Source organism: Vulpes lagopus, chromosome 9, assembly GCF_018345385.1.
Source record: "Vulpes lagopus strain Blue_001 chromosome 9, ASM1834538v1, whole genome shotgun sequence".
In the NCBI taxonomy this organism is placed as follows: domain Eukaryota; kingdom Metazoa; phylum Chordata; class Mammalia; order Carnivora; family Canidae; genus Vulpes; species Vulpes lagopus.
This window is the reverse complement of record NC_054832.1, coordinates 3,183,176-3,204,170: the sequence shown is the minus strand read 5'-3', so window position 1 is coordinate 3,204,170 and position 20,995 is coordinate 3,183,176. Positions and strand designations below refer to the sequence as shown.

Here is a 20,995-nt window from a genome sequence, read left to right as displayed (position 1 = left end):
CCCTAAAGTCTGGGATTGATTAACTCACCAATGTTCAGAAAACCAGTCAGAGGGAGGCCAGTTAGTGCAGCAACAGAGCACATGCCGCACAGTCAAACCAGCCTGGGCCCCAGCCCTGAGTCGGCCCCCACCAGCTGCATGAGAGGGGGCCAGGGACCCATCTCTTTCAGCCTCAATTCTTCACCTGCACAAAAGGGACACTGATGCACCCTCCCACACCTGCCCAGGGGTAGGACGCAAGGAGAGCAAGGAGCACAGCCACTGGCTATGCAGGTGCTCAATAATTTCATGGCTATCGTGATAATACTAATGATGGTGATAATTAATAAGCTAAAACAGACAAAAGAGTAGAAGTAGCCACAAAGAAGAAACATCTACAGGTCAAAAAGCATTTCTTTTCAGATTGCCTGCAGAATATCCTATCGATTTTTTTAATAAACCAAGTTTTGTCCGTTAATTATAGACTTACAGGTTCATTGCAAATCTCCAGGAAAAAAAAGAATTTGTGGCCTCTGATTTTTTAATACTAAGAAAGTTTAAAAAATAAAACAAAAGGAGGGGATCCCTGGGTGGCTCAGCGGTTAAGCATCTGCCTTCGGCCTAGGGCGTGATCCTGGAGTCCCGGGACCGAGTCCCATGTCGGGCTCCCTGCGTGAAGCCTGCTTCTCCCTCTGCCTGTGTCTCTGCCTCTCTCTCTCTCTCCCCGTGTCTCTCATGAATAAATAAATAAAATATTTAAAATAAATTAATTAATTGATTGATTAGATAAATAAATAAAATAAAACAAAAGGAGAACGAAAGCAAAAGAGCAGGGGACTACAGAATTCTTTTGAAACTACGATAACTTAGTGTTAGGAAGGAAAATAATGTCCTTTTCTCAGAGGACATGTGCTGGAAAACCACATAGCCGGGGTCTGAGCTGTCAAGGGTCCTCTAACCAAACTTGCGAATTCAGATCACCAAGTCTTAAAGCTACCTAGCACTCCACACTAACACTATGGTGACGTGGCCGCTAACAGTTATCCAGTCCTCTATGTGTGCATCTCACACACCTTCACAGGAACCCTAGGAGGGAAGTGCTCTCACTATTTTCCCCATTTTAGACATAGAGAAACTGAGGCACCAGAGATTAAACACTGCAGGTCACATTAACAGTAAATGACATCTGCGCTTCTACTGCTGAGAAAGGCACTCAAGGGAGAATCAGCTTGTCTGGTCTTCACCTCCGAGAGCAGATGCCATACACCCCTGTGGTAAGACGAAGGGGCTGCAAACAGACAATCCTGAAGTCACCACCCAGGATAAAACAACACATGATACCGAGCACGGTGACAGACCTGGACCCTTCTCTGTGTGGAGGGCAGGAAAGTGGGGCCAGCGTGCTCTGTTGGCCCTCGCCTGGGCTTCACCGCACCACGTTCCCATAGGCTGTCTCCAAAGGCAGGAGAGCCTGGGCTTTTTACACTCTGCGAAGCTAAATAAAGACATTTCTCTAGAGCAGACAAAGCAGTTTTTCAAAAAAAGTTTAAACCTTTTCTTTGCCTACATTCAGCAAAGAGGAAAAAGGAAACATTTCTCTAAGAAGTGTCTAGAGTCTCACTAATCACATCAGTAGAACAGTCTCAACACATTATAACTCTTCAAATCACAGGGGAAACAGCCACCTCCAACAAAAGGCACTCCCAGAGAGCACGGGAGCGGGTCTTCTCAGGAGGAAGTAAAGCTGAGTTGGGGAAGGAGGTGGAGCCCCCACAGCAGGGCCAGCAGGGCCACAGCCAGGAGGAGGCCCAGCAGTGGCACAGCCTGCGCCAGTCAGCGTGCAGTCAGTGTCCAAGTACAGGAGAAGGAGGCACGCCCAGCCTCAGACTCTGCATCCCTTCCTTGCTCTACCTTCCCTTCACATAACTGGGGGACCACAGAAATCATCAAGGACACTGTGCTGCAGAAGGATAAAATGTCTTCCAGAACCATGACAGATCCGCCTAAGCAGTGCTACAAATGGTGCACGCGGACTCCGGCTGCACAGCCACAGTAAACCAGCTCCTAAAAGGTATGTCTGTATTCTCTGCTGGTCATGGGAACAGGTATAGCTCAGGGAGCAACATATTCAAGCCACTTCCCTATCCAACACACATTGACTACCACAGGCTTTCTCTTTGGGGGAAAAGGTGTCAAAACGTCTCCTCGACCAAAACACACCTAGCAATTGTGTGTAAAGCCTTGACCTCCTTGTTCTTTGTTCTTATCTTCATGACGGAGGCCATCATTCATTCATTAAGGGTCAGAAGGGTCAAGTTCATTCAACAAGCACTTGTGAGTCTGCTCCTCCAAAAAAGATTTTTTACTCTTCATTGGTGCTGACAAACATAAGCAACTCAAACTCAACTTATTAAGAGAACTTCATCAAACCGGAAATTAAGGAACAGCCCAGGCTCTGACTTAGCTGTTAAAGTTGACATCTGGAGCTGGCTTCCCTAAATACACAAAAATTTAGAAAAAGATACAGACACAGAACCTCAAGGTCAGTCTACCAAGAAACTTTAATCAGGTGTTCCAGAAATCAACCAATCATTGCAATCCGTTAATAGTAAGATTCCATAAGATCAATATCCAACAAAATCAGAAGAAAATGTCTCATGCAAGATTTCTGACTCAATAGATTTTATATTTTATTTAAACATTAGTCAGGTTTAACTCAGAGGGAAATGTAAAAATTTATCACCTCCATAAATGAGTGCAGATGGGAGGAAAGTCCAGAGCTTACCTGGTCGGTGTCTGTTGGCTGCTTCAGCAGGCAGTGAGCTGCCCTGGAACCTTCGAGCTCCCGTCTCACCCCCAGTTCCACCAGGGTAGTGATAGATGACAGAAGCCGAACACAACCCTTCAAGAGCAGCTGGGTAGGGGAAAAAGCACAATCGATAAAGTCAGTGGCCTATCATGAGCTCAAACTACATTGGTTAAGAATGATCTGAACAGTCCGATTATGTAGAAACGCCAATTTCCTCCCCGCCCCCCCCAAAAAAAAATTTGAACCTACAGATCACTGATTTTGCTACAAACAGGAACATGCCACCCAATGACCTTTCCTGTGAGCATGCCCAAGCTGGCAACACACAACACTCTCAGGAAACACAAGGCCTCACTGAGAAGCTGGATACACACGTGACATGCGCCAGCCTCCTTGTCCTTTTAACCAAGGGTTTAGTGCACACCATGTGGCAGGCTCTGTGCCAGGCTCTAATGCTACAGAGCTGGGTGGCAAAAAACGCCCTGGATTAAAAATACTCAAAAATCAGACCAGCAAAGCAGGTCCACAATACCCTGTCACATCACACACCCTATATGCATTTGATTCCCTTGGAGCAAACACCTGTAAGCCTGTCTACTCGTCCAAGGCAACCACATTTGCCTGGAGTACGTTTTGTTATATGGTGGGCAGTTGCAGCCTAAGAATCTCAGGCTGTGCCACAGGCCTTACACGTAGGCCACAGTGTTCGCCCCTATTACGGCAGTGATCCTCATACATGTTGGTCTAAGCACCCCTCAACACTGTGAAAAACCACCGATGATCACAAAGAACTTTTGTTTATGTAGGTTACAATCCACAGATATTTACCATATTTGAAAATAAAACTAAAAAAAAAAAATGTAAATGTGTGTATCATTTCCTTTCAAATAACAATAAGCCCATTACGTGTTAAATTTTTATGAACACTATTTTCTAAAACAAAACTATATGCTGGAAGAGAGGCCCTGTTTTACATTTTTACAAGTGTCTGTAACGTCTGGCTTAATACGAGTGAGCCTGATGCTCCTGTCTGCTTTGCATTCAATCTGTTACGATTCCACAGGTCACGGCACCCGTGGGAAAGTGCACTACAGGTTCATGAGAGGCTGCAGGAGGAAGCGCAAACAGCACATAGTACGGGCCAGCTGCACACCCCCTTCCTCAGGAACCCTATCGACCCAGCTAATCATTCTGTGGGCCCCCCACGCAAGTGGGAATCATTCTTTCCGGGTAAGTGCCTGCTGCAGGGGCCCTCATGTTACAGCTCACTGGGGTACAGATATATTCCACCAATCAATCTTCAGCCTCTTTAAGAAACCTAATTCTGAAATGTGAGTCCATTTGTCTTTAAGATTTTATTTATTTATTCACTAGAGAGAGAGGCAGAGGGAGAACCAGGCTCCCTGCAGGGAGCCCGATGTGGGACTCGATCCCAATCCCGGGACTCCAGGATCACACCCTGCGCCAAAAGCAGACGCTCAATCGCTGAGCCACCCAGGTGTCCCTGAAATGTGAGTCCATTTTAAGAATTTCTTGTATTTAACGTGTCCTATAGCACGTTGCTAAACTTCTGTTAAAGAACAGACGTCATTACTTCATTCTGACTTGTATGTGTAAGTACCTGACAGGTCCCCCAAATAACCTTTCGAGGAACGAACGCTATTTCACTCCTTACTCACACGTTTATTTAACAGGCATTTCTGGGACATGTACGATAAGCTGGATTATGGACACACCGACCATACCTCCTGCTTCACCCCCAGGAGACGGTCCCTGAAGGGAAAACACATGCAAACACACAATTCCAGCACAAAGGGCAAGCTCCATAACAGGCAGGGCTCTGTACGAGACACCACAGGCACCCACCGCCTGCAGGGGTGAGAAAAGGTCATCCTTTGAAGTAGGTTTTTAATTCGTTTTTTAGTTTTTTAAATTGAAAAGTGAGTCACATACCATAACCCTCACCCACTGAAGAGTGTCCGACTCAACAGGTGTGTAACCATCACCACCGTCTAATTCCAGATTGTTTTCATCACCCCAGAAAGAAACTCCATAGCTACCAGCACTCACATGCCCTTCTGCCCAGCCCCCGGCAGCCGGTCATTGGCACCCTGCCTCGTCGGGACATTCCAGATGACACAAAGTCCCTTTGTGTCTGTCTGCTCAAGACTTCAAACGGTGTTATCAAGGCTCGCCCATGCTGGAGGGGCACCCATGCTTCCCTCACATCTGTATCTTTCATTTACTGAAGTACAGTGTACAATATGCGTACAACATACTGATCGGCTGTTCCCTACGGGACTCTGCCGACCACAACAAGTGTAGTCGCCATCTGTCACCACACAACGGTATTACAATATTCCTAACTACACTCCCAGTGCTGTCACCTTCCGTATTTTCGCATCTTAATAACATGCCACTGAATGGATATACCATGTGTGGTTGGTCCGTCCACCAGCTAATGTACAGACGAGGCTTTGAAGAATGAGAGCAAGAGGTGACTAGGTGGGAGATGGTATTCTAAGCAGAGGGCAAGACGTGCTTAAAAACAAACCCAAGGGCAACCCCGGTGGCTCAGTGGTTTAGCGCCACCTTCAGCCCAGGGCGTGATCCTGGAGTCCCGGGATCGAGTCCCACGTCAGGCTCTCTGCATGGAGCCTGCTTCTCCCTCTGCCTGTGTCTCTGCCTCTCTCCCTCTCTCTCTCTTTTCTCTCTCTCATGATTAAATAAATAAAATCTTTAAAAAAAAAAAAAAAAACCCAGAGGAACAAGGGAAGGAGCATATTGTCAAGGAAAGTGCATGCAGGCACCAGCAGGACCTCGGTGTGGCCAGGTGGGGACGCGGCAGCAGACAAGGAGGGAGCGTTACCCCAGAGGACCCCCACAGCAACCAGATGGCCAATTGCTTCTCCTCCCTCACCTTTCATTTTCAGAACTATTTTTCTATGCTTTCTCTTATTTTAAGTAACAGTTGCTATAATGACATATCTGACATCTTCATGAGATGATCTTACCTCCAAGCCACAAAAAGTCATTCACCGAGCGGAGAAGTTCCACAGACATGTGGTAATGTACCAAGGAGTCCTGCAGCATCCCGGCCTGGAGGCACAAATCCCCCACATGCTTGCGCATGCGCCCTTGGCACCGCTTCTTGTAATGTCTAAAAAATACAACGCATGGAAATGTGTCATTGCTAATGCACAGCTTCTACCCCCAAAGCAAACTAGCTAAGCACTAGTCAACTCTCTCACTACAAAAAAAGTGCTACGAAGGCAATTTTAGGCTCTGTGACTGAAAGGCAGCAACTATCATCGCCAGTGAAGGAGCTGGAATGGTCCCGACTTCACAAACACCTGCCAAGTTATTTTCTAGAGATAATAGGTCCATGTGACTTCCACCATGCATTTCACTTCGACAATGTTGGAGTAGGATTCTCCTTCGCAAATTTTCCAATTGTAACATCGGCACAAGAAAGTTTATGTTCCAGCTTTTTAGAAAATCAATTATCTTCCACTTTCTTAACTTCAAACCTATTATTATTTTATAAAGAGAGCTATGCTGCATATCATAAGCCAGCCGCTTGGCTTCTGCATACAAGACCTTTATCTTCACTCCTTCAGAGCCAGCTCCAATCATGTCTTGAGGACTGGGGCCTGGGCCATCACCAGCAGCTCCCTAAATGTTGGCGAGGGTATGCGATTAAATAATGCCAAGGCTTCTCTCGATCAACTCAGAAACCAAAGATACTGCATCACAAGCCTCCTTTATCATTTTTAAATATTCCTATTCTTTTGAATATTAAATTTCTTAAAAGATAAGTTTTTGTTTTTGTTTTTGTTTTCAAGAAAAGTAGCCGCTGTATTAAATTTTCTCTCACTGAGAAAGCAATCACATCAAGAATAAAAACCCCTGGGCAGCCCCGGTGGCTCAGCGGTTTAGTGCCGTCTTTGGCCCAGGGCGTGATCCTGGAGACCTGGGACTGAGTCCCACATCAGGCTCCCTGCATGGAGCCTGCCTCTCCCTCTGCCTGTCTCTCTCTCTCTCTCTCTCTCTCTCTCTCTCTCTCTCTGAGAGATTTATTTATTTATTAAATAAATAAAATCTTAAAAAAAAAAAAAGAATAAAAACCCCAATGGAAATCCAAAAGACATCAAGTTTCTAGCTGAATGAATGTTACTGACAGACCTCAATACAAAGTCCAATCTTTCCAGATCTGACTCTAATGAGCTCTATAAACACTCTCGCTGCCCTGGAATTCAGTGCTTCTGTTCCCAGTACTGGGTGAACTAAGATCATCACATAAAACGGGGAAACAGAGAAGAGGAAACGCCCGAGGCAGTGTGAGGATGGCCCCCCAACAAGCCCTCCCTGTAGGAAGACACCACACCTATCCTGCCCTGCCATCCCCACCCGACGCCTTCAGCCCTCTCCCGCTAGGTACCTCCACTCCATACCCCCTGCCCGGCCACATCCCTGCTACCTCACACACACACCCCCAGGGCTTCCCAGACCATAAATCTGCTTAGGTCACTCCCCCACTTCAAACCCCCCCAAAGCTCCCCAGCACAGTTCTAGCCCCCCTCCCACTGCCTCCACTCTACAGCCTCACACTACCTGCCTCCAACCCCAGGCTCCCCCACCCCTCACCCTGCCCTCCTGCCTCGCTGCTTCACACTCTCCTTCACTCTCTCCTCCACGCTCTCCTCGGGGCTCATTTCCACTGTCAGCTTCTCAAGAAAGCTTCCCTGCCTCCTGCCTCTGCACTTTGGGTCAGATGTCCCTGCTGAGTTCCTAGAACATTCTCTCTCTTTTTTTTTTAAGATTTTATTTATTTATTCATGAGAGACACAGACTGAGAGAGAGAGCCAGAGACACACAGGCAGAGGGAGAAGCAGGCTCCATGCAGGGAGCCCGACGTGGGACTCGATCCTGGGCCTCCAGGACCACAACCTGGGCTGAAGGCGGGGCAAAACCGTTGAGCCACCCAGGCTGCCCATCCTAGAACATTCTCTACCCTGAAGCAGCTTCTGACATTTGTAAGCACCAAAAGGCAAGTACATTCTGCTTACTCTTGTGCATCTATCCCTCTCCCCTGGACACTCAACGGCATGTATGATGAATAAACAAATAAATGGATGGGTCTCAAAGGGATGAAGCTGCTCCTGTCCATTCCCAAGCCCCTCTTTCCACAGAACAAAACCAAGACACACCTCTCCGAAAGGCCTCTCCCCACTGACACCCTTCACTGCCTCTCTCTGTTGTCAGTTTTTTAAAAAACCAAGCTCCTCCAAAGCCCTGCAGGACAGGTCCTCTCCAGGGTCCTCCCAGTGGGAGCAGCCTCCCCCCTGAAGCCTGGGACATGGATGGCACAGGGCGGTCTCCTCATGCCCCTGCTCCAGTAGCCTCCAGACCCCTGCCCAGGTGGCTCCTGCCACCTGAGCTGCTTTCCTGGCCACTTCACCTGGCTGACTCTCCTCCTACCTTCAGAACTCAATGCAGAGCCATCTGTCACCTGGAAATCACCCTCACAATGTCTCCTAGCTCTCGGCGGAGCTGCTCCCCAAACCCAACTGCACTGTTACTGTCTGGGTTTTGTCCAGCCACCCCCCATTAAGACCATGACCTCTCTGAGAGCATTTGGGAAGAGGAGAAAGAGAGGAGAAGAGAGAAGGGAGAAACAAAAAGCCAAACACAGCCCAAGTCCCAAATCCAAGGATGCTCATGCGCATGTCACAAGCCACTGGACTTGACAGGGAAAAAAGTTCCACTTAACCACTGTGAATATATCTCACTCTGGTAGTAACGTAATGTACCCTGTGGGACTCTGTACCTTCCTCTGACACACAACAATAGGAGAGAATGAATAGAACTTGAGGAATCGCACAACTCTGTACACAGGAGACGCGAGTCCTACAGCCAGCTCGCACAACTGCAGTGCCAGGGCTCCCCCAAAGCTGGACAGTGCCCAGCTCACTCTCCTGGCGTGCTCCCCATTCAGCATCCACAAGCACACCTCCCTCCTGCAGCAGCATGTGGCCAGGACTACGCATACTGCCACCGTGCTGCGTGACACCAGCAGGTACCTTACCATTCCCCAGGCCCTTGCCCCCTGAATCTGGCATTATTCCCTCTAATAGTAGGAGCCCCATGACACACCGTCTTATCCATCTCTGTATCCATCAGTGTAGCGCCTTACACTTGGAAGGATCAAAAAAGAACTGCTTCCTCCAAAGTAACTACCAAAGCACTCAAGAGGATTTTCTAAAGTTTTCTGGAGGAAGACTATTCCAGAACCATCCAACAATCCTTCCACTTGTCAGCTGCTGCTCCCAATCTCCCAGCACCTCTCCCAGAAGATTCCTACCCGATGTGCCTTCTGTTCCATGAGCAAGACAGACCAGAAAGCTGGGACTCCCATCCTCAGGCCTCTGAGCCCTCCTGCAAGGACCAGCGGGGCTCTATACCCCACCCCAGGCGACCCTGGCTCCTGAGGAGGCTCACCTCCACCCTCCTGGGCAGGGACAGTCTTCCCAGGATGCAGATCCAGCACACCATTCCCTTCAGATTCCTTTAGTAGCTGCCCTGCCCACCAGCACTTTTTTTTTTTTAATTAACTTTTATTGGTGTTCAATTTACCAACATACAGAAAAACACCCAGTGCTCATCCCGTCAAGTGTCCACCTCAGTGCCCGTCACCCATTCACCTCCAACACCCGCCCTCCTCCCCTCCACCACCCCTAGTTCATTTCCCCGAGTTAGGAGTCTTTATGTTCTGTCTCCCTTCCTGATATTTCCCAACATTTCTTTTCCCTTCCTTTATATTCCCTTTCACTATTATTTATATTCCCCAAATGAATGAGAACATACACTGTTTGTCCTTCTCCGATTGACTTATTTCACTCAGCATAATACCCTCCAGTTCCATCCACGTTGAAGCAAATCCACCAGCACTTTTAAGATAAACACGGCAGCTCCTAAAATCCCAAGCTCCTTAGAATGACGTACAAAACCTCCACCAGTGGGCTTTCCCCCAGCCCACCAGCCACAGCTCCAGCCCCTCCTCCAGCCCCAGTCTACATCCCCCTAAGTGAGCTCCCCTGCATACCTGATTCTAAATACGAGCCACATACCAATACCTCCCAACCTATCTCTCCAGTCCACCCTTCCCTGCGCTCCAGGCTTGTTAACCCATCTGCCTCTTTGAAACTGTCACCTGAGCATTGAAAAGGTGTCTAAAAAACACATCCAATGTTTACTCTAAATGCGACCCCCAGCAGGAAGCTCCCAGCCTTCCCCACCAGACAGCCCCAGCCACACATTGGGTTGTTCAAGTCAAAACCCTGAGTTTCTTACTTGATTTTCTCTTTTCCTCACTGCCCACCCACACCATAGTCAGGGACAAGCCTGGACATTCCTGTCCCTAAGTGAACCTCAACTTCGTTCCACAGGACCTAGTGCAGGACACAGCTGGCTCCCAATGAGCATGTGCTGAGTCACAGCCCCCTGAAGAGAGGGAGGTCTCTCCTGGCACCAGCCATTGAGGGAGGGAACCTGAGTCTCACGGGAGGCCCCAAAAGGGCAGCCAAGAAAAGGGGCTTGTGGTTTTCCTAGAGTCTGAACTTTGAAGGGTCTGAGATCTAGAAGAGCTCCCGGGTAAGAGACACACCTGCCAGCAGTGAGCAGGTGAGCAGAGAGGAAGCCAGGCAGGTGACCCTATTCGCACACAGGGCCCTGAGGTCTCAGTAGAACAGGAAAGGCCCCAGCCCGGCCATCACACCTTCCCTGCCCTGCATTTCTGCAGGCTGGAAGTTCCAATTTCCTCTACTTGCTATACTTATCTCTGCTTTGTTCCCCCACCCTAGCATGTGAGGGAATCTTTGGGAAAGTCCAGCCTGTCTCACTTGAGACACAGTAAGTGAAGGAAGAAAGCGTTCACACGTGGACCAGAGCAGTAAAGAAAGAACGAGGCCTCCCGGCCGGCATGGTAGTGATGGCCGGATCCTCTCCCAAGCGGGAGCTGGGCCAGGGTGGAGGAGCTCGGTCAGCCAAAGGCTCTCCCTCTAGGGTTAAGTGTTGGAATTTCACTGCTGCAAACTAATGTCATGCCCGTCGGTGACAGGAGCCCCAGCAGAGAGAAGCAGCTACCTCTCACCCACACGGGGTAAGAGGAAAGGCTGGCACAGGTAAGTGCCCACGCCACCGCTAAGGTGAACCACACATCCGGCTCTGCGTGCTTACTGGCTAAAGCAGAAAGAAAACTATGGTCGACTATAGAGCTCCTTGTGTCCGCAAGCTCCAAATGAACTAGCTCTCCAGAAGGCCATGTTTCCCTAAGACCTAGAAAAGTCACCCTCATAAAGGGGGCAAAAGACAGACTGTAAAGCAGCCTCTGCCCTTTCAAGAAGGACGGCTGCTAGTGAAGTTTAGAAAACAGCATGCTCCAGGGGAAAGCAAAGGCCTCTGGTGGCCGCGTCCTCCAACGGCACCCCTCTGTGGCCAGCACGCTCCTGGGCCAGGAACCCCGGCGCGGGCGGCCGCTGGGCTGCAAGCTCCGTCATGCACATCACACAGCGACAGCCAGGAAACACGTGCCCACTATATTCATTCCAAAGCCAGAGTCAAGCAAGGCGCTGCAGTCTTGGACTTTCCAGGTTAAGGGACCCCGTGAAAATATCCCTGTGCAGCCGCCGAAATCAATTAGCATCTCACGTCCTCCAAAAGGAAAAGATTAATAAGGGCTAATTTGTCACCAGATACTAAGAAACCAAACAGGTTCCCCAAAGCAAATATTTTAATAGATATCAAACATCAATGGGTTACGTGCTTAAAAAGAAAGAAAAAGCAAAATATTTGTTAAATTAGAAAATAAAAAGATGATGGGGTAATATATGGATCTAGGCAGCAGTAAGTTTTGGGTTTTTCAAGCAGTGAAGGCAGCAAGGAGGCAGCACACAGGGAAATCTAGCTACTTTCAATGCGGTGTGTTCACAGCCTACCTTTTCAGACCCAACAACATACTCACAGGGCGGTATGATAGAAAAAAAAAAGGAAAAGGAAAGAAAAGAGGAACAAGCAAAAATTAGAAACACACAAGAACAAAAATAACTTTGACAGCTACAACACTGCATGTCCAAAAATCTCCCGGGGGCTTTCAAGAGGCCCAGGGCACACATGAACGTTCCAGCAAAATAAACCCGCACCTCGTGTTACGGGGAAGTGTGGGGCCTGCGGTGGCCAATCTGCCACAGGGCCTACGGACGTGGTCAGTGCGCCACCCAAACCTCAGCCTTCATCTAGACCATGTCCTTGTGAGCTGCGAATTACAGTCACATTTCAGGCTGGACAGCTGCGGGACAGAGCTGGGCTCTGTTCCTGCACCGAACCATTGTTTTAAAAGTGAGAGCGCGCTAGAGTAGTGAAAGCAACAACGGACCAGCAGGGGTGACCGGAGAACGGATTTGGTCTGAAGTCACTGGCGTCACTATGTCACACAAGCTCAAAAGCTGGCTGAGTGTGTACAGCAGGCCGAGGACAGAAAGGACCGACCGGGGGGCAGATGGATCTACCGCTGCGTTTCCGGTGGCTGGAGCCCTGCCCGGCACACGGCAGCTCTCAGTAAACACTCGTTCGTGTTATCGCCGGCACGGGCCGGCACGCTGTCCCAAGTCAGTCTTGTTACTCCTGCCAAATTGTGAGCATAGATTTCAACCGGCAAAAACAGGCCGGCTTTCTCTGAAGGGTCTGCAACCTCAAAGTCAAGAAGTCAATGACCAAAAAAATGTCACTGGTGCCTCATGTAGCAAAGAGGTTGGAGCGGGGTTCCCACGGCTTCCGAGGCTTCAGCCGCACACCCACTGGTCTGTGCAGCAGGGACAGGCCAGTTCCTGCCCACGCCATAGGCCGCAGTGGCTCGGGAGTGCAGGGGAGGTGCACATGGTCTGGCCCCATGTGGTAAGGGAGGGTCACCGGGTGCCGCCCCGCTGCAGACTGGCCTGGAGAGGGCCTAGTGTGAGGCACTGCTCGGGCCCCTTGCAGCCGCCCAGGTTCCTGGGCCTCGCCACCCCAACCCCAAGGTGTAACGGAGGAGGTTTGGATCACAGATGCAATGTGCCCTTTCCTTGGCCACACAGACACGTCTATGTCTGCTGAGGAAACAAAAACCAGCGCGAACCCTGCAGAGCAGTGCAGGCAAGTGGGACTGAGGCCACTCCGTGCTTCCCCCTCGCAGGGCTGGCCCGGCCTGTTTTCCTCAGTTCTGTGACGTCTCCTCCAACTTACCAACAAATGGAAAGTCAGTGTTGAACCTTAGGTAAACTCAAGAAACGTGCTGAGCACCTACTCGGCGGCGGGCACTCTGCCAGCACAACACTAGGTCACTCAGTTGTCACCTGTGAGGCCCTCATCCACATCCTACGGGAGGGGAAGGGGGAACACGGTGTCCAAGGCCAGGAAGCCCATGCTCTCCCTCACCACAGGGGACCTCCTCTAGGCACAACATCACCGTCCTCCTCTGTGCACGGATGCCACGATGGCTACAATATGAGAGGCAGAGCAGGGAGCAGGGAGGGCCAGCTGTGGCTCTGTGCAAAGTTCAGCGGCTGACTTAATCTCAGGAAATGTGAGGCCTGACCTTCCTCTGCTCTGCCCAACACCTCCTGTGACAGAGGATATGAACACTGTCGTGTGCACAAGGAGCTCTTTGGGAAGCCCCTGGGAGCATCTCTGACACCCTGATGCTCGCCTTGGCTGACTGTCAGCCAGGAATCCGACACTGTCACTATCAGGTAGGAAGAAGGCCTGACCCGTGCACAGCCAGCCCGGGAGGCAGGGGCTCCACTTGGTGCCCAGCTCAGCTAGTTCCTGGTTCGGCTGCCGCTCCAGGCTCAGCACCTCACCTACACATCCAAGGGATGAGACTGAATAAAAGTTTCAAACTGTGCACTAGGGCAGTGCCATCCAACAGGAATGAAATGTGAGCCATGTAAATAAAGTTTCCTAGTTGCCACAACTTAAAAAGTAAAGAACTGAAACTGATTTTAGTATTTAACCTAACATATGTAAAATAGTATTACTTTGACACTATAAAGATTAAGAAGGTATTTTCTTTCTTTTTTCCACACTAAGTCTCAATATCTTATATGCATTTTACGTACAGTGTCTCAGCTCAGACCAGCCAGCTCTCTGGTGCTTGAGAGCCACAAGTGGCTACTGCATTGGACAGCAGCTCATGGGGTCCCACAAGCAGGGCCGGCTCAAACAGGGAAGTAAGTACACATGACAACCCTAAAAGGACTGCCTTTAACCAAGTGCTGTCCTGTTTTTAAAAGTCTGAAAACCACGGACTGCACCTGTCTACCCCTTGTTGCAATAAAATTCTCCCACCTGCTTACCCCTTCTTGTTGTCAGGAAGCAACCCCAGCACGAAGCCTCTGGGCCTCTAGGTAAACTTACCTACTGTCTGTGTCCAGTCCTACGAAGTCCTTTTTCTCAAATGGGACACATAGAAGAGGGATCTTATCTCCGGACTTGTCTGTGGCCCTGTCCAAACGCTTGGACTCGAGCACGATGAAGAGCGATTCGATGAAGTCCTCGATCCTCTTCTCCACCGTCTGGCAGTCCTCGTAGTTGGGGTAGAAGGCCACATCGGTACGCGGCTGCTCGGCGATCTCTCCCTGCAGCCCAAAGACAAAAAGCCGGGAGTCGTAGAGTGTGGAGCCATAGATCTCCTTCTGCACGTGGAACTTCTCAAAAGTCTGCGGCCAGTCCTTGGCCGAGAAGCAGTCTGTGATGGTGATGAGGCCCACAACTTTGCGATGGGTCTGGAAGTCGCCCCACTCATTGTTCTCCGGAGGGTAGTGATGCCTGTAGCGGATGTAGAGCACCCGCTGGGAGTCCCGCACACTGATCTGGCTCACGGAGGAGATCCTCTTGTAGATCTTGAAGAAGTTCTCTTCTGAGACGATGCCCACAGGCTGCACTACCACGAGGAGAGTCTGGTGGTCCTCAGCACACTGCATGTAGTCAGGGACACTCATCTTGAAGACTCTGCCAAAGAGAAAAAGGCTGTTGGCCCATTTTGGGGTATTGGGAGGTTCTGACACGAACCACCCAGGAGGCAGGGTGAGCCCCACAAAGGGCCCTGGGCTACCATTTGTCCCTGGAGTTCTGCGTTTGGCCCCCACAGCTCTTCCTAAAATACCATAGCTCCTGCAGAAAAGGGGTGTCTCTGGCTTTCTATTTCCAACACGTGGCCAGGTACTGGTGGAGAGCCAGTGCTCAAAAGCGTTCAGTGAACGAATACCCCGCTCCCTCATCCCCTCAGCAGGACACACTGAAGAGAACCAGAGTGGACCCAGATCTGGATCTAACCTCCAATCTACCCAGGACGTAAATGGTTTATATATGGATTATCTCACTTAAACCCTTCTGTACACCACCTCAACTCTACTGAAGAAGAACCTGAGGCCAAGAGAGGTTTATTCCTGGTCAGGATCAGAGAGGCCCCGTCAGATGAAATGTTCAGGCCCAAGCCTCGCCAGGCCACTCCACTGTTCCCAGCAGCCATCCTCTGAACAGTGTCTTCTACACCACCTCAGGAAGAACCCACGTTAGTGTTCAACAGAGGGATGGCTGCCCCTAGCAGAGTTGGGACTGAAGGCGGAGATTTAAGGTTTTGTGTTTCTCAAGGGGAGACGCAGCTTTAAAAGCAACTGCAGAACACTTTTATCTGGTCCAGGCCTTCAGTGCACAGAGATGGAAAGGGGGGCCCGGGGCAGCCTCATGAGCAAAGACTGTCTCCCGGCAGCACAGCAAGCTCTGGGCACTAATGACGGACGAGGCATCCGTGAGGCCCAGGAGAACAAGCGCAGAAAGAAAAGACAGAGGACAAGCATACAAGGCCTTCCCTCTACAGTGCAATAAGATTTCATCAACTTATTCAATATGTTTGCACCCAAAGCTAAGGTAGGCTCCATCAAGGTGTCATGGGTTACAGAAGTTGGGAATTTTGAGTCATAATGGAAATTCCAACCTGCACTGTGGCTTTCCCTGTTCACACATGTGCTCCATGGGCACTCTGTGCCAGGTACAATACAAGCCACGAGTTCTCCCAACCACAGATCTTTATTAAATACATGCACACATCATACCTAGGTGCACCGAAGAAAAGCCATCTATAGATAAGATCGAATTAATGAAATTTAAAGCAGCCGAGCAGCACACATTATTTGCAAAAAGCTCCTGCTCTCTCGTTAGCAATAGGTGGCAGAGAACTGACCGCAGGAACCAAGTCTATGGTGTTGGTTCTCTCCCTGGCTGTCATTCTGTGTGACCATAAGTGAGTCACATAGTTTCACTGAGGTTTTCTCTTTTGTGAAAGAGAAATTAGCAATGTATAAAATCTCATTGTTCACATACCCAACATCTAATGAGGACTTCCCATGTGCCAGGCTCTGTGCAGATGAAAAGACAGCGTCCCAGGTATACTCACGAGTAGAAAGAGAAGAAAGATGTTAATTCTCCCCAGTTTGATATATAGATTCAATGTTATTCTGGATTAGACTTCCTACCAGGGGCAGCCCGGGTGGCTCAGCGGTTTAGCACCACCTTTGGTCCAGGGCCTGATCCTGGAGACCCGGGACCAAGTCCCACGTCAGGCTCCCCGCATGGAGCCTGCTTCTCCCTCTGTCTGTGTCTCTGCCTCTCTCTCTTCTCTCTCTCTCTCTCTCTCTCCCCCCTGTCTCTCATGAATAAATAAATAAAATCTTTAAAAAAAAAAAAAAGACTTCCTACCAGATTTTTGGTGGAATATAACAAATTAACTTACAGTCAAGAATAGCCAAGAAACTTCAAAACTTCTGAAGAACCACCCCTGAGGAAGGGCACCCCCAACCCCAAAAAAGCAAGACCAAATACAACTGCTACTGCTAACAAGATACAGGGTTCCTTGTGGAGATGATGAAATGTTCCAACACCATGGTAATGGCTGCACAGTTCTGTGAATACACTAAAAACCACTAAATTGTAGACTCCAATGGATGAAGTGTATGATATATGAATTATATCTCAGTACATTTGTGTGGGGGGAAAGACCAAATAAAAAGCTACAACCAGCACAGTACAGACACAGGGATATTAAAAAAAAAATGCAATCCCACCCAGAACTTGACCCACACATACATGACAATTTGAAATACAGCAGAGGTGCCACTGTCAGGTGGTAGGAAAGGACAGACTCTCTGACAAATAACAGTAAGACAATGGGTAATCTGTGAGTAAGAAAAAGACACATTGTCCAATCAGAAAATGGGCAAAATGCTCAAAGCAGCATCTTCGAAGATAAAACTCAAATAGCCAAGACATGTACATAAGGATGGCCCACCTCGGTGGCAACCAGGAAAAGCACATTAAAGCCACAGTGACAGGGATCCCTGGGTGGCGCAGCGGTCTGGCGCCTGCCTTGGCCTGGGGCGCGATCCTGGAGACCTGGGATCGAATCCTACGTCGGGCTCCCAGTGCATGGAGCCTGCTTCTCCCTATGCCTGTGTCTCTGCCCCTCTCTCTCTCTCTGTGTGTGTGTGTGACTATCATGAATAAATAAATAAAATCTTAAAAAAAAAAAAAAGCCACAGTGACAGACCATTTCACATCCAAAATAAACTGACAAAATAAAAACTGTACTGTGGTAAATACACACGAGACTTATCCTTTTTAAGGGCACAGTTCTACAGCATTAAGGACATTACACTGCTGTGCCACCACCTCCAAGAGTTCTCCACGTCCCCCACCTGACACTCTGTACTCAGGAAACGCCCGTGCTCCCCGGCCCCTGGCAGCCACCATTCTGACTTTCTCTCTACGAATTTAACTGCTCGAGGCCCCTCATGTAAGTGGAATCACACACTCTTGGAGTCCTTTGGGGACTAGCTTACTTCACTTAGCAGAACATCTTCCAGGTTCATCCGTGTTGTAGCAGTGCATCAGAATTTCCTTCTGTTTCAATGCTTATATCCCATTGTATAGATACACTATTTATTCATTCATCAAAGGTCATTGGGTTGCTTCTAGCTTGGGGCTCCTTTGAATGATGCTACTGCATAGACAGAACATTTTAAGTATGAAAAACGCCAAGTGTGAGACACCTGGGTGGCTCAGTGGTTGAGCATCTGACTTTGGCTCAGGGTGTGATCCTGGGTCGCAGGATGAGTCCCGCATCGGGCTTCCTGCAGGGAGCCTGCTTCTCCCTCTGCCTGTGTCTGGGCCTCTCTATGTGTGTCTTTCATAAATAAATAAAATCTGGGGCAGCCTGGGTGGCTCAGTGGTTTAGCACCACCTTCAGCCCAGGGCATGATCCTGGAGACCTAGGATCAAGTCCCATGTCGGGCTCCCTGCATGGAGCCGGATTCTCCCTCTGCCTATGTCTCTCCCTCTCTCTCTCTCTGTTTCAAATAAATAAATAAATAAATAAATAAATAAATAAATAAATAAATAAATAAAATCTTTAAAAAAAAAAAAGAAAGAAAGAAAAACGCCAAGGGTTCACAAAGGTGTAGGTCAGAAGTAACTCTCCTATATGACAGCGGGCATACGGACTGGCGCATCCTGGGCCCCGGAATTTCCCTCATAGAGCGACTCTGGCATATGGATGGCAGAAAACATAAACAAAGGATGCTAGAAGCCAGAACTAGAGACAACACAAATGTCCACCGTCAGAAGAGTGGATAAACAAATCGTGGTCTTTTAATGCAATGAAAGCTTACAGAGCCGTGAACATGAATGGCCCAGAACGACACTGCAGAATCGCGGCTAAACCTCAACACTGTGATGGGCAAATAAAGTAGGTTGTCGATCAGGACAAGCAGCACAATCCTGTTTACATAAAATTCAGAAACAGCCAACACTACACAGTGTACTGTTTAGGGATATTTACACACAATGTAAAGCTATAAAGAAAAATAAATTTGGGTGGCAGAGAGGAGCGTAACTCAGGAGAGAGACAGCAGGCTTCGGAAGTGAAGCTGGATGGCAGACACGAAGGCATTTGTTTAGCCATTCTTTAAACTACACATAAACAGCACATACACCTTTGCTGTAGTCTAGATTTCAAAATCTTTCAAGAATTGGGGGTGCCTGGATGGCTCAGTCAGTTGGGCATCTGCCTTTGGTTCGGGTCCTGATCTCGAGGTCCTGGGACTGATCCCGGTGTCGGGCCCCCTGCTCAGTAGGGAGCCTGCTTCTTCCTTTCCTTTTGTGTGCTCTCTCTCTCTCATGCTCTCTCAAATAAATAAAACTTTTAAAAAAATTTTTTCAGAAGTTAAAAAAGGGAGGTGCCTGGGTAGCTTGGAAGTGAAGCATCTGCCTTGGGCTCAGGTCATGATCTCAGGGTCCTGGGATTGAGCCTCACATCGGGCTCCCTGTTCAGCAGGGAGTCTGCTTCTCTCTCTCTGCCCTTCACTCCACCCTCATGCTCTCTCACTGTCTCGCTCTCTCTCAAATAAATAAAATCTTTAAAAAAAAATTTTTTTCAACAGTTAAAAAAGGGAGACGGTCCAACTTCAAGGAGCTCACAGCCTGGTTGTCAGCATTCAACTAGTTTTAGAGCCCAGACTCTGCCTCCAGCCTCGGCCTGCAGGTTACGCTGCTGCTCCTGCAAATACCTTCCTCTATGAGCAAGAAAACAGAGGTAAAAGACGCAAGTGTATCTCAGATGCAGCTCCACCTGAAGACAGGGGACAGCGGGTCCTGGGCACAGGTCTCAGGACGGACGCTCAGTTTCTTTAGTCTGAAGTAATGAGAAAAAGTACAACAATGCATGAGCTCCTCATAAGACTCAACTTAGGTAAATTTGGGAAGTTCTTTATAAATATTAACTACTATTGTAATTTCTGTTTAGGTAATAAACTTCCACATTTTTTGGCATTAAAACATTCCTGCCTTTATGAAATGCTGGTGAGAAGAGATGGTGGTGATTTTCCCATTGCCCTGTCTCGGCAAAAATTAAAACTGCCATCCCTATTATTGATCCTCCAATTTCTGGAATTTGCAAATCTATGAAATCCAAACAACCAACTCACGTTGGACTAAATGATCCCTCTGGGTCTCTTCCAGTCCTGACTGGGCACTAAAAGGACTCCAGCAATCAAATCCATGCCACGGGTCAATAAACCTTACAACCTCAAGCAAGAGTTTTCCCTGAAGCAGGTCGGTATCATAAACTTCTTGTTCAATTTGCCCCAAATTCAAAACATGCATCTTACACAGGAGGACATCACGTGAGGTAAAAAGAGGAAACTCATCCTAGTATGTATCCTAGTTAGATTCCCCATCAATCCTAAGAAATGAGTATCACTATCTTCAGTCGTAGATGAAATAAGGCTCAGTCATTCTGTTTAAGGTCTCCTTTTTGGTAGGTGATGAACTGGAGCCAGGCGCCAGAGTCCATGCTTTTCCACTGGTTTCTTCAAGGGAGAAGCTGACAAAAATAAGACCTGGCACTGAACCAGTTCTAGGGTCTGAGACAATACAAATATTAAATATCCAATAATCCAATACAAATATTAAACATCAAAAATAGGAGCGTCTCAGTGGCTCAGTCGGTTAAGTGTCTGCCTTAGGCTCAGGTCATGATCTGAGGGTCCTGGGATAGAGCCCCACATCGGACTCCCTGCTCAGTGAGGAGTCTGCTGCTCTTTCTCCCTCCACCCCTCCCCCTCATGCTCGTTTGCCTGCCTTCCTCTCAAATAAATGAATAAAATCCTTAAAAAAAAAATCAAAAATGGGGCAGCCCCAGTGGCCCAGCGCTCTAGCACCGCCTTCGGCCCAGGATGTGATCCTGGAAACCCAAGATGGGGTCCCACGTTGGGGCTCCCTGCATGGAGCCTGCTTCTCCCTCTGCCTGTGTCTCTGCCTCTCCTTCTCATGAATAAATAAAATCTTAAAAAAAAATCAAAAATGTATTTCTTCAACATAGTAGCTCCCCCAAACGTTAAACACAGAGCTACCATAACAACGGCAAGTCTACTCCTAGGTACACACCAAAGAGACTTGAAAACACATGTCCATGCAAAAATTTGTCCACAATGTCCACAGCAGCATTACTCACTCCTAACAGTCAAAGAGTGGAAACAATACCACTATCCATCAACTAGTGAATGAATTAAAAAAAAAAAAAGTCTATCCAACAAGAGAACATTGCTCAGCCATAAAAGG

At 48.5% G+C, this 20,995-nt stretch overlaps 1 protein-coding gene across 5 annotated transcripts in view; it reads right to left on the bottom strand.

Moving 5' to 3' along the window:
• The window catches only part of TRAPPC9 (trafficking protein particle complex subunit 9), a 541,977-nt gene that overhangs the window by 519,176 nt on the left and 1,806 nt on the right, over positions 1-20,995 (bottom strand). For 2 of the 5 annotated variants that reach the window (XM_041769344.1, XM_041769347.1), the window contains exons 3-6: positions 16,205-16,239; positions 14,240-14,833; positions 5,803-5,948; positions 2,765-2,893 (exon numbers count right to left, since the gene is read on the bottom strand). In XM_041769344.1, coding sequence (XP_041625278.1) covers positions 2,765-2,893; positions 5,803-5,948; positions 14,240-14,823 — 859 coding nt within the window. In that variant the 5' untranslated portion in view covers positions 14,824-14,833; positions 16,205-16,239. Of the gene's footprint in view, positions 1-2,764; positions 2,894-5,802; positions 5,949-11,784; positions 11,878-14,239; positions 14,834-16,204; positions 16,240-16,966; positions 17,156-20,995 lie in introns of those variants that run through there. The other 3 variants (XM_041769346.1, XM_041769345.1, XM_041769349.1) reach the window with 3 other exon arrangements.